Here is a 15,465-nt window from a genome sequence, read left to right as displayed (position 1 = left end):
AACGTCGTGAGAATTATTTTATTATGTTTTATTTTTATTATTTTATTATTTCCCTTCTACGTGACTTTACCGAAAGAACCAAGAAGATGAATCCCTGCAGTCACGAAAGCTTTAAATTGAAAAATTGGTTAAGCTGTATCGGGCTTGCAGTGACAACACTATCCACCCACAAATACAGCTGTGTGCTCGGCCTGATTTGCCCGACAGTGAAGCTGATGAGCTCGGCATGTGCCACAGGGTTCAATGGCGTGATTGCTTCATTGTATAATGTGTGTATCGTGAGGGGTGTATGATTACCATTTTTTTCTGCGGTGGCTCAGCAAAAAAAAAATGCGTGCTCTGCACGTTGTGATGTATCAATCTGCAACGCTATAAATGACAAAGGAGCAGCACTGCAAATTATTTTCTCGTGCCACTGCTGGCAGAAGGGCCTCCACTCGAGGCAACTCCATGGAGCCCATCCAGAGGATCTTTTTTTTTTTTTAACAAACCCTTCCAAACTGGCTGGACGTGTTCGAAGGCGTGGGGAATACGCACATTGTACCCCCACCGCATGTGACCTGCCAATCAACTGTTATGGGCTCAACATTTTACTGGTAGGACCGAAGTGAACCAGCCTACAATAGATTATATCGTCCGTCCGTCCGATGTCCGATTAGGTGTAGCAACATCGCCCCCTACTGCAAACACTTGGCAGGACCCTAACAAAACCTGCAGACTCAGTGAGGCTTTCCTGGCTAAACAAGTGTAACATTCCCTTATAATTCCCTGAGATAGTTTTTAATAAAAAAATTAAAATCAAAAATTAACTCACAGCGGCCTAAAGCCTACAGCTAGGCCTAAAGCCTAGAACTAGGCCTCAAACTCTCCCTTCGTATCGTACCCCCGCCATTTCATTTTATTATAGCCATTCATTTGTTCGTTCCTACCAGCCCACCCCGCAGGGACCTGTTAAATATGTATTTGTATCAGTTGAGTTATATATCGCCTGCTTGTTGATGGGACATCCATTGCTGGTTAGCATAAACACTTGGAATTGTTATAATGGTATACAAGCACTTAGGTTTAACGTTGCACCTTTACCGCTGTCAGTTATGGGGGGAGGGCGGGGTTGTTTGACCATACTTCACGAGGGTCAATTTGGTTTTGGTGTCTACGTGTTGTTTTTTTTACAATGTGCTGCTGCAGTAATAAAATATTAACAATGTCCGTTGCCCTCTTGTGTGCATTGCAATGTCACGAGCAGGCCGCGGGCCTCGAGGGAAACCAATTAAAAACCGGAGCCGCGCATTTGAAATCGTTTTTTTAGATGGCCCATCTTACTACCCTGCAGCGTTTGTGGTCATGTGACACGATGGAGGTTTGGGTCATGGCCAGGAGTCGGCAATCATAACAACAAGAAGCGCAATCATTTTCTAATTTGGTTTTTAAAAAAACCCTCAATATTTCAAGAACCGCTATGCACTGTGGTGAATACGAGACTGGTGTTAATAAATGACGTCACCAGGCCAGTCCCTAAAAGATTCTCAGGATGCCGACCCCTGATCACGGGGAATATCATCTCTGGAAGGTGGGGGGTGGAGTTCTTGGCTAAAAATGATGCCAATAAGTGCTGTCCTGTGCGGTACTGCTGCAGATAACTTTCTGATCACGTGCCCCTGCTGGACATCTGCGAAGAAGAGCTTCAATAGCTCTAGATTTGAAGCTTTCGTGACTGTAAGGATTCATATTCTTAGGTTTTTTTCGGTAAAGTCACGTAGGTAAAAAAGTTAGAATTAATAAAAATAAAATAAAAATCACGACGTTTCGGAGGCAACACAAGCTTCCGTCTTCAGGTGGAACCGTCACAGCACGATAGCTGTATCAAGTAAGATGCAGCTATCGAAACGTCGTGATTTTTTATTTTATTTTAATTAATTTAAATTTTTTACCTACGTGACTTTACCGAAAAAACCTAAGAATATACTTCAATAGCTCATGGGATTTATCCAGGATAAGTCAAGATTCCGAGATCCACTTGCTTGTACTTCTGTACATCTCTTCGAATTCATTGCACCTCTGCCATCTTCTCTAAATATATTTAGAATCATTTCGATACATCTCCTATCTCGCATGTGAGAATACAATCGTATCTCGACCTTCTGTCTTCCAACTCTTCTGTGAACAGTGCATATCTGTTGTCATGCAATGGCATGTGTGCCAACGAGCAGCAGAAAAATCAAACGTGCGAGTTAATAGAATGTTTTGTGTTAAATGACGAGGGACACAATACACCAAATACATTTTAATGGAAGTATGCAACTATACAGTCTGAATTGGACACGTACCATTTGTACGCGCTTTTTTTATTATTATTTGGGTATTAATAAATATTAAATAAGACATTACACACGCAATAAATAGCAAATTTGTTATAACACGTAAGTTTTGAAGACACGTTGACGCAAATTGAGATGTTCTTTGCTTGATGACATTCATCATTGTATACGGGCATTTTAATTGGTAAATCATCAACTGCACTTCAGTATATCTACACCTTCAGCTGTAGGCAGTGCGCGTGCATGTTACCTTATATCGCTTCGTGCATATGTCTCGATTTCAAGGCCAATACAGGTTAAATGAAAAAACCCAGCCCGATAATGAATGAAGTATTTCAACGAACTGATGGCAGAATATGCATGTGTCACTTCCCCCTTTGATGAACAGAATTGAGCGAAGATGTCATGTAAAAGTGTTATCAACAAAATACCTTAAACACTGACATTATGAGGCTGTACTCTCCAACAAATATTCACTTTGTTATAAAAAAAAATACATGAGCGTATATTCCACTCTCTCCTGTAACCCGCTTCAACCTATCATATACCGTCCCTAATGTATTTTAAATTAACGCATGACATTTGCAATTTAATTACCCGTCGTGCCGACGCAACGAGGAGCACTGGGTTTAACGACGAACACTTTGAGTTAAACCGCTATAGCCTGATAATGATGATTATGATACTGCAAACCAAAAGCACGCGAAACATCTAAAATTATTCGGCAAAAAATATCTGAGGACCTCCCCCCCCTCCCCTCCCCCGACTGAGTTGAGTAGAGTTTGCATCGTATGCTGCGGCGTCGGCGTTGTCTACACCTCGACATTCTAGATTTGAAGTTTCCGTGACTGCAAGGATTCATACTCTTTGGTTTTTTCGATAAAGTCACGTAGGCAAAAAAAATAATAAATTAAATCACGACGTTTCGGGCGCAACACAAGCGAAAGCACACCGCTTAACACTTAAGCGGTTGTGCTTTCACTAAGTTGTCCCCACCTGAAGAAGGATGCTTGTGTTGCGCCCGAAACGTCGTGATTTAATTCATTAAAAAAATTTACCCACGTGACTTTACCGAAAAAAACAAAGAGTACACCTCGATACTCGGCGACGTGACAAAACGAAAAAGCCTCATCGAGGAGCCGACTGCGCCCGGTACCGTCTCTCTCTTGTGTCTCGCGGCAACTTGTGGACCCATCTTCTTGGTTCATTCGGTATGGTCACGTGACTCTACCGAAAAAACCAAGAAGATGAATCCCTGCAGTCACGAAAGCTTTAAATCGAAATTTAACTTGTGGACCGCGCTGAACAACACTCGAACGCAGCTTCATTCTCGCCCTCGCCGCAGCAGCAGCAGCTTTTTTGGATAAGCCACGGAACAAAGACTGGTCGCCACATCGCACGCGTTCGGATGCGCTTCTGTGGCCGTCTGGAACGCTCTTCCTTCCGATATTAGGAAGCCACTGGGAGCTATGCACTTTTAAATCATCTCGTTTGAAAACGAATTTCTTTAGAACTGCTTATTGTGTTTAGTTTGTTGTCCTCCCGCACCTCTGATTAGCACGGTTGGCTACGTACGGTGCGAAAGAATTTCAACAGGCGTACATACAACTGGGAGACGCGCGTACACCTTCGACAAACGGATGTTGAAAGAATCGCCGAACTGCGACTGCGGTGAAGTCAAAACGATCAAACAACGCATGACCGACGAACGCGCCATCCATGCAACATCCTGGCGGTGTCGCTGCGATCCACACAGTGACTACCGCTGCCTCCTTGGATTGATTGAAGTAACTTAGCGTCCTACAACAACTCATTTCAAAACCGTTGATTTTTCGTCTTGCCATTCTCGATACAAGTTGCCAACATTTTGTGGTCGAACAATTTACCCAACTGTAGATCGACGTTAGGAAATGCATTCTTAGAAATTGTAATGCATTGATATGCTTGCGATTTACATTATAAATTATACGTATAAAAACACATATCGTCTATACCCCAACTTTTTAAGTGCATTAACGCAGCAGCTTTATCAAACACGGAGTTCAGTTCGCAAACTTTGGTTCTGGTGTTAATAGAGGAGAAAAAGAGACTTTCCACTCCATTAAAATACACTTTTAGAAATGCGTGTCTTCCCACTCAGCCCTGAAGCTGCACAGATCGACTGAGCAACTTTACTGACGGCAGTTTCTCGAGTCTGCACAGCAGCTGTCGTACCTCGTGCTGTTCGGCACGATGTGCGACATTACATTTGGCTCCACATGCCGAGAGTCAGACATCGTGCCGGGCAAAACGCGCGGTACAACCCGAAGACACAACGGAGAGCTGTAGAGCACAACCCCGAATACCTCCGCGGATCAGGAGACCTGTCCTTTCAAGCTTTGGCATTCACAGCAACTGAGTCCCCGTCGACACTGATGGCATAGAAGGAGCCACAGCACCACACGTTCCAGGGCCAGGATCGTTCATAAGGATTCCTCCTACCCTCTGCCAAGGTGGCGAATTGTCGCGATTTGAGGTCACACTTCGATTCAAGAGTCGAGTATTTTTTTTTTCCCCGCTTCATTGAATGTAGCGGTTTCTAGTTAGCGTCAGGGTTCACGTGAACTCGTTATGTACAAGATAGTCTAATCTATGCGTTGTTACATCCCTGGTAAGCTCAAGAAATGAGGTCACGTGAAAATGAATGCCCAGGTACCAGTGCCACGAAGCGAAATAAAAATGATTCTTATTTTCCCCAGTCGCGGCCGTGGTGTCCAGCCAGACTGTTAGTTAGTTGACAGGTTGTGTGTGGTGGGGTAAAGTGTGGGTACTCACACCTCCTCCAAGACATCTGGCCACTGTGGAAGAGTAGACTAAATACCTTCGAGAGCTGAATATATATATGTTTTTATATATCACCCAGTCGAATAGAAAAAAGTTAAGTTTGATCACAGGCTTATCATGCAAAGCAGCCTGCAACGAAGAACACTAATGATGCCACGGCAGGGATGAATCTACCTCTGTCTGGACTCGAGCAATGTTACGGGAACTTGGAGAAGTCAGGCGGCGAGAGGGAGCATGCCACGTATCTTGTGATAAATAACACTGGTCAACACACTTTTTCTGGCATAAGGTATTCCAACGGTTTTAAGGTAATTTTGGGGTGCTGATTCCAAATCTGGCATCAGTTTTTGTCTATAACATCAGGTTTTTGAGATATCAAATATTGCATTTTCAATAAAAACTGCAGAAGAAAAATATTAAATAAATGTGGATATCTACATAAAATGATATTATAAACACACTATCCTAAACATACAGCACCATATTTTAACACTAAAGCAGTCACTGACTCGCAACAACTTGCAATCATAAGTGACAGTGTTAATTTCGGGTAAAATCAATGAAAATGGGGTATGCCGATAGCATAAAAATGAGATGCGATGGAGCAAATCTGAGATCAGATTTGGAATTAGCACCCTGAAATTAGTCTAAAACAGCTGCAAAAGTCCAGTCCAGAAAAAATGTTTTTTTTTGTTGACCAGTGCAAATCGCCGAGAGCATACAAGGCTGCTGGTGGCAACGCAATCACAAACACCATTGTTCATGTTCACAAACGATGCATGAAAAAACCCTGCCACCAGGTACCTTTGCTGCCAGGTCCGACCGAGCCCACCAGTTACAAAATCGTCCACTCAGAATCCCAGGACTTTCAAGGTTTTTTTTGCTTTGTTTTAAAGTATTATTTTCAATTAAATTGATAAGTTCCTTTGCACACTTATAACCGTTAATTTCCACATGAGGGACGCAATTCAGTGCTCGTTTATTCGGATACACACGTGCCTAGACATGGCCCGGTGAGGTGGTGAAATCTCCCCAGCGATAGACCTGCTTCACGCTAAAAACCTGTGCGGAGTACCAAGTGCGGTGCTGACAAAGCAGTGGGGGTATAAACGAGAGCTCCTCAAAGATACGCTCGGGACACGGTCACCCAGATTCCAAAGAACACAGGATGAGATGTTACTATCCTTTGTGCAAGCACTTCCAAGAGTTCATGAACAGTGAGCCTGGTGGAAGCCACAGAGGCCCGGGGCGAGAGGCCGAGGGAAATATGCCACATGGACCGCCCCCCCCCCCCCCCCCCCCCCGTTGTGGGCTCTTTTTTGGCTGAGGCCTGGGGAAATCTGCCCCCCCCCCCCCACCGCCACTCTGGGCGGCCTTGACCTAGGGATGTAACGATTGCCCCTGCCGGTAATCCGATGAAATTGTGACGATCCGGGGAACGCATTTCGACTCAACAATCGGATCTCCTCTATGAGACCTCCTTAACCAGTGGCAAAATATAGTCGTAGGTTTTAACCCTGACAGTTTTGTACCAGTTTAACAGGTAAAACCCTACTACTATAATCGGTTCTCCTCTCTAAACAATGTGGTGACTGTAGCGGCCTCCAGTGGCTTTCTGGGGGTCACGTGAACACCACGGCACACAATATGTATATACGAATCTGCATTCATGGATTCTCCGGCGATTCTATGCAATGCGTTGCGAGTTTCCCAACTGATATCGTTCGCCGATCCAATGCGCTGTCTCTCACCCCCAATTTGCCGACGCGCACACCCTTTGAGTTAAAGCCCTATAGCCTGGTTAAGGAAATAACAATTCTGCTATTGTAGCTATGCTGTTGGGGATTACGGATCAAACCGGTGGGAATTACTGACCCAGTTGCCTGGTGCTTTAGGCATGCTAGACCGCGGCTCACACACGATGCAGCGGGAGGTCGCAATTTAACGCGTACAATTTAAGTGATTCAAAACAGAAACTGCTACAACGAACAAAACAACAACGAAAACCCTGACACAAAACACAAAAGCGGAAAAAACTAGTTGACGTGTGAGGAGGGCGGGCGATGCGAGAGACGTGCGCGCGCCGTCAGAGGTACATGCCGTTGATGAGATAGTCCGACTCTTCGGACACGAGCGGTCGTCCTTTCTTGAGCCGCTTCCGAGCGACGAAGAATCGGCCGCCCAGCATCACGAGAAGCAGCACCGTCACGGCGAGGCCCAGCGCCAGTGGCAGCACCGCACCTGCTCACACAAAGACAAAGATCCCCCGTATAGCCTTCACATAGACTGCTGGGGCAAGTGCTGTTAGCAAGCAGCACCTATGAAGGCTGGCCATAGCAGACGAGGGGGTGGGTGGCCAGCACCACGCCCGGCCACCTTTGCCTCCCGACTCAGATGATCGTCACTGGTGTTGGCCACGAGTGGGAATCGAACTCGGCTCGCCAGGTTCGTAGCGCAGCGTGCTAACCGCTGCGCCACCGCTCCTCACAGACCCACACACGCACAGCGAGTCACATTACTCTCCTATCACTATTAACATGGTTACAGCTCCAATTAACTTCATCAGCCATTGATTCACTCCTGTCACTAGCTCACCAGCATTCAGTCACCTCCATATTACTCTTCTATCGTTATTATAACGGTTACAGGCTCCCACGAACTTCACTCACCGATTCACTCGTCAGCACTACTGAACCGTATGTAATGAGTGTTCCAAAAGTTGAACTTACTAGACTCTGGTGCGACATAAACAGCATCCACTTGCTTCTGCGTGGCACCGGGGTTAGTGTGAACTGCAATACGCACAACACACACGCACATAGATCACTGTGAATTACACCACAAAAGACAAAACCGCTCTGCGCTGCAATACAAATTCAGCGAAAGAACTCTGCCCTGTCTACCCAGCGATAATTATCTATGAATGTCTCACATCTGTGATAATTCGAACGAAGTACAAACCCACGCGCAGTTCTTTGTCGGCCGTTGCAGTTCCAGGTGACCAGATTCTCGCGTCACAAAACTCTCGCTTCCGATGAGGACCGCGTTAGATCCGGCGGGATGGTGGCACATACACACACACACACGTCTGTAATCCAGCACTTGGGAGGCAACGGTTGGGGGTGGATCGCGTACATTTGCTGCCAACCCTGCAGTGGTGCCCTTGTTTAAAGTTGGGGGGGGGGGGGCGATACAAAAACTCAAGAGGGCATGAACTCTAAATGAAACGTTAATGGGTAATGATCACCTTGAGTCGTGCATTCTGCTCGAGCTCTCTACCCCTGTGTAGACTAGGGAAGGCCTCAAAGCCTTGTCTAAGGGAAGTTAGAAGTAGGTGGGAGGCGGGGGGGGGGCGCTGAGCCTTCTGCAGGGGGGGCGTTTAGTCCCCTCCAGCACCCCCACACCCCCACCACGGTAGGAGGTGCTCATGAGATGGCATTATAGATTCAAACCGGGTTTGTAACCCATCTGTGTGGACATTTTGAGTGTAATTCCATTCTAAGCCCCTCCACTCCTTCCCGTCCCTCCCCTACCCTCTACTGCTGTCGCTCAATCCTCAATCCTGGTACGCCCCTGCCATCAAAACATTTCTGAGTGGAAAATGGCAGCCTTCACGTGGCCCACTCTGCTAAGTGAGAAATCACGGCGAATGCCAGCAACCCGGCAACCGAACATCGATCAGCGATCTCCCGGTCTCGAGAGGAAAAAGATACATCTAAAAATGATTGTATTGTCACCGTTTTTTCAGTGGCTTGAGTGGAGGCGCTCTACAAAATATAAACAAACAGCCATCATCCACGTTAATTATGTTACCTCGGTTTGGCTACCATGTGCTTACACCTAAGCGGTGCTGACTGGGCCAACAGCTGAGTGAATGCTGCTCGGCTTACTGGAGAGAGGCTGCTGCGCTTGGAAGGGCTGCTGATACATCTTCTCCGAGATGTTGTGCACATCTTGGGCCACTGGAGACAATTGAGGACAAAACCAAAGAGTATGAAAACAGATGCTGGACATTTTCGCTATTTTCTTAAAATAGTTCAATGTAAATTATAGCCCTCTGTCAACCCACTGCTGGATGAAGGCCTCCCCATGCATGCCGTATCAGTCATGGGGGTTGCTTGACCATACTTCACCAAATCCGTCAGTGCAGGTTGAAGGTTTCAACTGTGGGTTTAAAATAGTAATAATTGTACATACGTCTGTCGGAATTGTGTTTAGCACCCGACAATCTTGAGTTCGATTGCCGGCCGCAGCTCACGTCAATGTCGCAGGTGACATCTGAACCGGTCCCGGGCCCGCCTGCCTTCACCAACCCACACTGACCAGTGTGGGGAAGTATGGTCATTAGTATGGCGTTTCGCACGATTGGCTACGTACGGTGCAACAAAGAGCTCAACATACATAGAAACAACAAACATGACTGGCATGGTGTGGAGAGACCACCCACTATTGAACTGACAAAGGGCTGTAAACGTTCAGTATTTTCTGCATTGGTGTACACCAGGCCAGCTGCAGATGACAGTGCCCTTTTGTCACGTCCAATAATCTTTGTTAGGGAGGGGGGGGGGCACACGTACAGCATGCGACCTACGACCTGACTGCCAGGTGAAGGCGCACATCGGGTTGCAAAGGCCCCATTCAGTGGCTTTGGTAAACACTGAGAGCCCCATGACCTTTGATACAGGAGGGAAACAAATGCACCGAGCTGCACTTAGTTGCCATGAGCGCAATGATGTCACACATTGTACACACCGGCAAGGCAGTCAATTAAGCGACAGTGCCTTCAACCTTGTCAATACCATACCATAGCCAATACGACCCGACGATTACTGTTAAGTAGAAGCACACACCCCTTGGGAGCAAGGCCACGTGTGTGCTTATATCTGAAGTATTTTCGGGCTGTGCAGTGTGTTGTTCGGCATGATGTCCAAAGTTTCGCTACGTTGAATTGAGCTCCTGAAGAAGCTCCCAGTACGTGGAACAAAACGCCGGACATCATCTCATGCCGAACAACACACGGCGATGGCATAGCGTGGTTGGCATCCGGCCCTGGTGCAAAGAATGAAATGGGGCTCTCTGTAGCCCAGCCCAGAGATTCCAGGAGGCCTGGGGCTGGAGGCCTTGCGCAGACTGCTGTGTGGGGCCTCCTTCTTCGTTAGCGACAAAAAGAACAGGCCAGTTGTGTATGACTGGGGAGCAAATTGCCTGCTCTGACACCGGCCTCTCTGGGCGACCCCAGTGCATATATACGGCATGATAATATCCGGCTTCTACTGGACCTGTAGGTGCTTTGGCAGGCAACGCAGGCTGGGGCGGATCGTGCGAAGGCACGTCCGTGTGGGCGGGCGAGGGGAGCACGGTGATGGTAACTTCGTCCGATCCCTGCTGGTTTGCCGTGTCCGTGACGGTGAGACGCATCACGTACACACCCTCCCTGAGGCCAGACAGCTTCAGCTGTCCATCTTCCGAGCTCTGCACAACACGAACCATCGTAACGCACAAGGCAGCGACGATATTGTACGTTCTTGCAACGGTGCCAATACGGAGATAGATTTTTTTAAATTCACATTTCTGACACATGGTATATTCTACAGCGTGTGTCCTGGTCATACAGGGCATGAGGGTTTCAGACATGAGGACAGTTTAAGTAACTTCATTAGCTCATCGGTTTCCTCCAGTCTAAATAAAGATTCTGATTGTAAAGTGAGTTGTTCAGGAATGGGTCCCATGTTTTTTTAAAGTCTACCTCCTTTCCTTTAAGCACGTATCCCGTATGGTCCAGGGTGGTTGACTGTGTACGAAAGAAGTTCAACGTACATACATACATTGATTCCAAGAACACAGGATGAGATGTTACTATCCTTTGTGCAAGCACTTCCAAGAGTTCATGAACAGTGAGCCTGGTGAAATTTGAGGAGCGCATCGTCAGTAGTGTACCTTTGGTTCTTAGGGTGTTTCGGCCTTTCACACTATACACCCTCCCCAAAGGCGGCCAGCGACAGGGTGATCAATCCTACGCTTGCGTCCCATGCCCAATTAGTCATAGGAGTTGCCTTGTTGTTGATAGCCAACATCCATGATAAAAAGCATGGGGGTTGTGAATATTAATATTTTTGTTCTGGTAAACTCTAGAACACTTAACCCTTATCCATTACAACTTTAAGCGTGTTGTAGTTGACCCACTTGGTAATTTGGGCCTTTTGATTATGCCAGTCATTTGGCCGGCGTATGTATATATGTTGAACTTCCTTCGCACCATATGTAGCCAACCGTGCTAATCGGAGGTGCGGGGGAAGGACAACAAACTAAATACAAAAAACACTTTTAAAGAAATGAGTGGCTTCCTAATATCGGAAGAAAGAGCGTTCCAGAAGCGCATCTGAAAGCGCACGATGCAGTGACCGTCTTTGTTCGACGGCGAGCCAAAAGCCGCCGCCGCCGCTGCTGCGAGGGTGACCGTAGTTTGCGTGTGGGTGGCATGTGCGGACCGCCATCTGCAGGGAGGGATCTCCACTGAGCAGCCTCCAGCGGTACGCCGTGATGCCGTGGTCGTCCACGCTGCCCAGTCCGCTCAGGGTGGCGTCGCTCTCGGGCACGCGAAGCATCACGTCGGCGCCCGCCTGGGCCTGCGGTGGCTTGTCTTTATCTGGCACAGGGGATAGGACACCCACCCTCCACGTGAATGCAAGTGGGCACACGCTGCCACACATCCGCACACAATCACAGGCACACAATCACAGGCACACAATCAGACACGGTCCACACAATCACAGACACACGATCACTCGATTCACGATCACACGCAATTCCACACTGCGGCACAAAATCACTCATGGCACACCTGATCAGACACAATCACATAAGGGGACATTATATATCACACACAATCACTCATGGGCACAAAAGTACACGCAATCACCCATAGAAAAAGAGACAAATATCCCCCGTGTAGCCTTAACAGACTGTTGGGGCAAGTGCTGTTAGCGAGCACCTATGAATGCCTGCACCGTACGCACACGAGTGGGTGGCCAGCACCACCCCCGACCGCCTTTGTTTCCCCAGTGGCGATGTTTACACACCGCACCAGGTACTTATTTGAGGCTGAGTCGACCTAGGTTAGGCCCTGGAACGGGTCACCGGGTTCGTAGCGCAGCGCGCGAACCGCTTCGCCACCGCTCTCCGATCACCCGTGGGCACACAATCACCTGTCACAATCACGATCACCATTGGGTCGCACAATCACCGGTCACAATCACATACATCCCACAGCAAATCCACAACAACAAAAACTGGTCGTGTTAATAACTAAATGTCAAGAAGCCCTTGATCCATCCACTACTGGATGAAGGCCTCCCCGCGCCGTGTCGGTCACGGGGGTCAATTGCGTGACCTTGCTTTAAACAAAAAAATATACTTTTAGAAAAAAAAAAATCACGATCGTCATTGCAGCTCCTGTGACGTCATCGCAGCTCCTATGACGTCATCGCCCACGACGTCATCGCCCCAACGCAACTGCGTCAAGTGCATCGACGTCACAGTCGCGCTATGACAAAGGGGCCTTTGACCGCAACTTTAAAAGTCTCTCTCTTTTGTTGTTGTTGTTGTATTCTCGTCGGCAGCGTCAAACTTGCGTCAAGCCCGGGGGCAACGGCTGCCTTGGAGCTGCCCCCCATCGTTTGCAGTGCCGGATTATCCCAGTAGCGGTATAGTACTATAGTAATAGAGCAAGTGCAGAATCACCGAACCGGAATTGATAGCTCGAAAGCATTTGGCGCGTGGGGGCCCTTGAAAGTGCGCGGCCCGTAGCTGCTACACATGTAGCACACATGTGTAGCAGCTACACATGTAGCAGCTACACATGTAGTAGCTACGGGCCCCGCACTTTCAAGGGCCCCCCACGCGCCAAATGCTTTCAAGCTATCAATTCCGGTTCGATGATTCTGCACTTGCTCTATTACTATAGTACTATACTGCCTTCAACTTTTACGGACGACTGGGTGTTTAAGGTTAACGTTTTGTCGTATTATCTGGCTGTATAGCAAATGAAAAAAATACAATTATAGTACTTTACTATGCAAGTAAAAAATGTTTTTTATGTTTGTATTTATTTAGGGCCTCTTTATAACATATGCTACAGGCCCCGCACTAGCTTAACCCGGCAATGAGCGTTTGTAGTTGGAGGCTCCTGTAGAGACATTGCAGGGGCTGCGCCTTCATCGTGGCTCTACCTCGTTGAATGGGAGGAAATTCCACGTTGAGGTCCCAGCCTGTACCGTCGGACGAACAAACTACACCGTTACTTTAAATGGCCCAAGGTGCAAGTACACCACATTATACACACGGCTAAGCAAACACTGCGATGTCGAATTTCGCCATGCGTACATCAGACGAACACCGCATTTAGGAACACGATACAAATTGGAAAACACAACAGTGGTGTTAGATAGCGTACAAAGCATACACGGTGTAATTAAAACAATTATTTCAAGGCCATTCTCAATCCCACAATTTGTTGAAGGGCCTTAATCACGTGGGGGTATTTCTGTTGTTGTTGTTGTAACCATACTTCACCACGCTGGTCATTGTAAATAAATACAAATCGTAACACAGAACAATTGTGAAGGGCACCGCACCGACAGTGCCGTCGTCCACATGTCTCCCCCGCGTCTGCTCCCCATCTTCCTGATCCACCTCTTCCTTCTCATCACCACCATCATCACCATCAGCACCACCACCACCACCTCTGCCATTCCCGTTCAGCACAAAACTCGTGTACCCCTGGTGTGCTGAAAACGAGCAAACGTCACGTCCATCATCTCCCCGCGGGCAATCGAAGAGGTAGCAGTTCAGCTCCGGTCCATCATCACCATCACCATCATCACCACCACCATCATCATCATCATCTCCTGGAGCTCCTTGGAGGACAGCCACCGAGCAGGCTGCGTGCGAGCAGCAAGCGGCCAGGCATCCTCCCCATCGACGCACGCCCCGCGGCGCGGACACGAAACGCGCCCCGGCAGCCACCGAGTCCTGCGGACGGATTATTCGCCGTCTCATCGTGGAGACGTCCGTGTCCCTGTCACAGCGGCTGCTGCTGCTGATGCCGCTGTTGCTGCTGCTGCTGATGATGCCGTTGTTGTTGATGCTGCTGCTGATGCTGATGCCGTTGTTGTTGTTGTTATTGATGTGTCGAGCTGGAATCAATTCAGCCGGCCCTCTGTTCCGCTGCTGCTGCTGCTGATAGTGATGATTATGATGATGATGTTGTTGTTGTTGTTGATCTTCCGGTCCAATGGGATGTCTCCAGTCTCCGCCGCCGCCGGTCTCTCGCTTCTCGCTGGCTGTCATCTTAGCCCCTGCTCCTGCTGCTTCTGTCGTCAGGCAGAGCAGCAGCAGCAGTGCGCACAGAGTGGCCGTCGGCAGTGACCTGGACATCATGGCCTCTTGCTGTGGTTGTCGTTGTTGTTGCAGCCGCCGCCGCTGCTGCTGTGGTTGTTGTTGTTGTTGGAGTAGCTCGTGTTGTCGTTTGCTGGGCGTCATCAAGGCGGCGGCGGTGGTGGTGATTGTGTTTGGCCCGGCGATGTGAAGCTGCGAGTGAGCGCGCTGATGATGATGATGGTGATGCTGCTGCTGCTTGCTGCTGTCCAATGTCAACTCAACAAATGCCCTCTCGTCATTGGGGCGACGCGCGCGTGCGACGCGGACCGAGCGCCAGGGGGCGACGTTGCCTCGTCCGTGGGATTCGGCGACCGCCACCCCCACCCACCCACCCACCCCGTGCCCGCTGAGCTTGAAGGGCGAAGTGCAGCAATGGATTACAAATCTGTTCTTAGGTTTTTTTTTCGGTAAAGTCACGTAGGTAAAAAATTTAAATTAATAAAAGTAAAATACCACCTGAAGACGGAAGCTTGTGTTTGCCTCCGAAACGTGATTTTTTATTTTATTTTTATTTTACTTTTATTAATAAAAAAAAATTTTACCTACGTGACTTTACCGAAAAAACCTAAGAATATGAATCCTTGCAGTCACGAAAGCTTCAAATCTAGAAGTACAAATCTGTTGTTGTTCTTCACTCATTATAACCGGTCCTGGGCCTCCCTAGGTCGACTCAGCCTCAACTGGTGTGGTGTGTGAACATCACCACTGGGGAGACAAAGGCGGCCGGGCGTGGTAAATCCAAGTCCTGGGCGAAGCTGGGTAGTAAATTCAAATATGCTTAAAATGTCCCCCCCCCCCCAATATATTGCTCTAAAAATATAAAAAAGTAATAATAATTGCTATGCTATGTAAATAAATAACACAATTTGCTAAACCTTGGCCACAA

The 15,465-nt window shown here is 47.9% G+C and overlaps 1 protein-coding gene across 1 annotated transcript; it reads right to left on the bottom strand.

Annotated features, from left to right (window-relative positions):
- Positions 1-7,221: 7,221 nt before the first annotated feature.
- Positions 7,222-14,804, bottom strand: LRP11 (LDL receptor related protein 11). Its single transcript, XM_061549498.1, has 6 exons — positions 13,775-14,804; positions 11,630-11,787; positions 10,421-10,613; positions 9,032-9,103; positions 7,871-7,933; positions 7,222-7,382 (listed from the first exon to the last, which is right to left on the bottom strand). Exons 1-6 carry the CDS (start codon positions 14,679-14,681, stop codon positions 7,228-7,230), a joined length of 1,548 nt encoding a protein of 515 aa, XP_061405482.1. The 5' UTR covers positions 14,682-14,804; the 3' UTR covers positions 7,222-7,227.
- Positions 14,805-15,465: the final 661 nt, after the last annotated feature.

Source organism: Lethenteron reissneri, chromosome 10 (genome assembly GCF_015708825.2).
Source record: "Lethenteron reissneri isolate LAM-NWPU_2019-01 chromosome 10, ASM1570882v1, whole genome shotgun sequence".
NCBI classification, from domain to species: domain Eukaryota; kingdom Metazoa; phylum Chordata; class Hyperoartia; order Petromyzontiformes; family Petromyzontidae; genus Lethenteron; species Lethenteron reissneri.
Note: the sequence above shows the minus strand (reverse complement) of the source record. Positions and strands in the feature narration are given on the sequence as shown.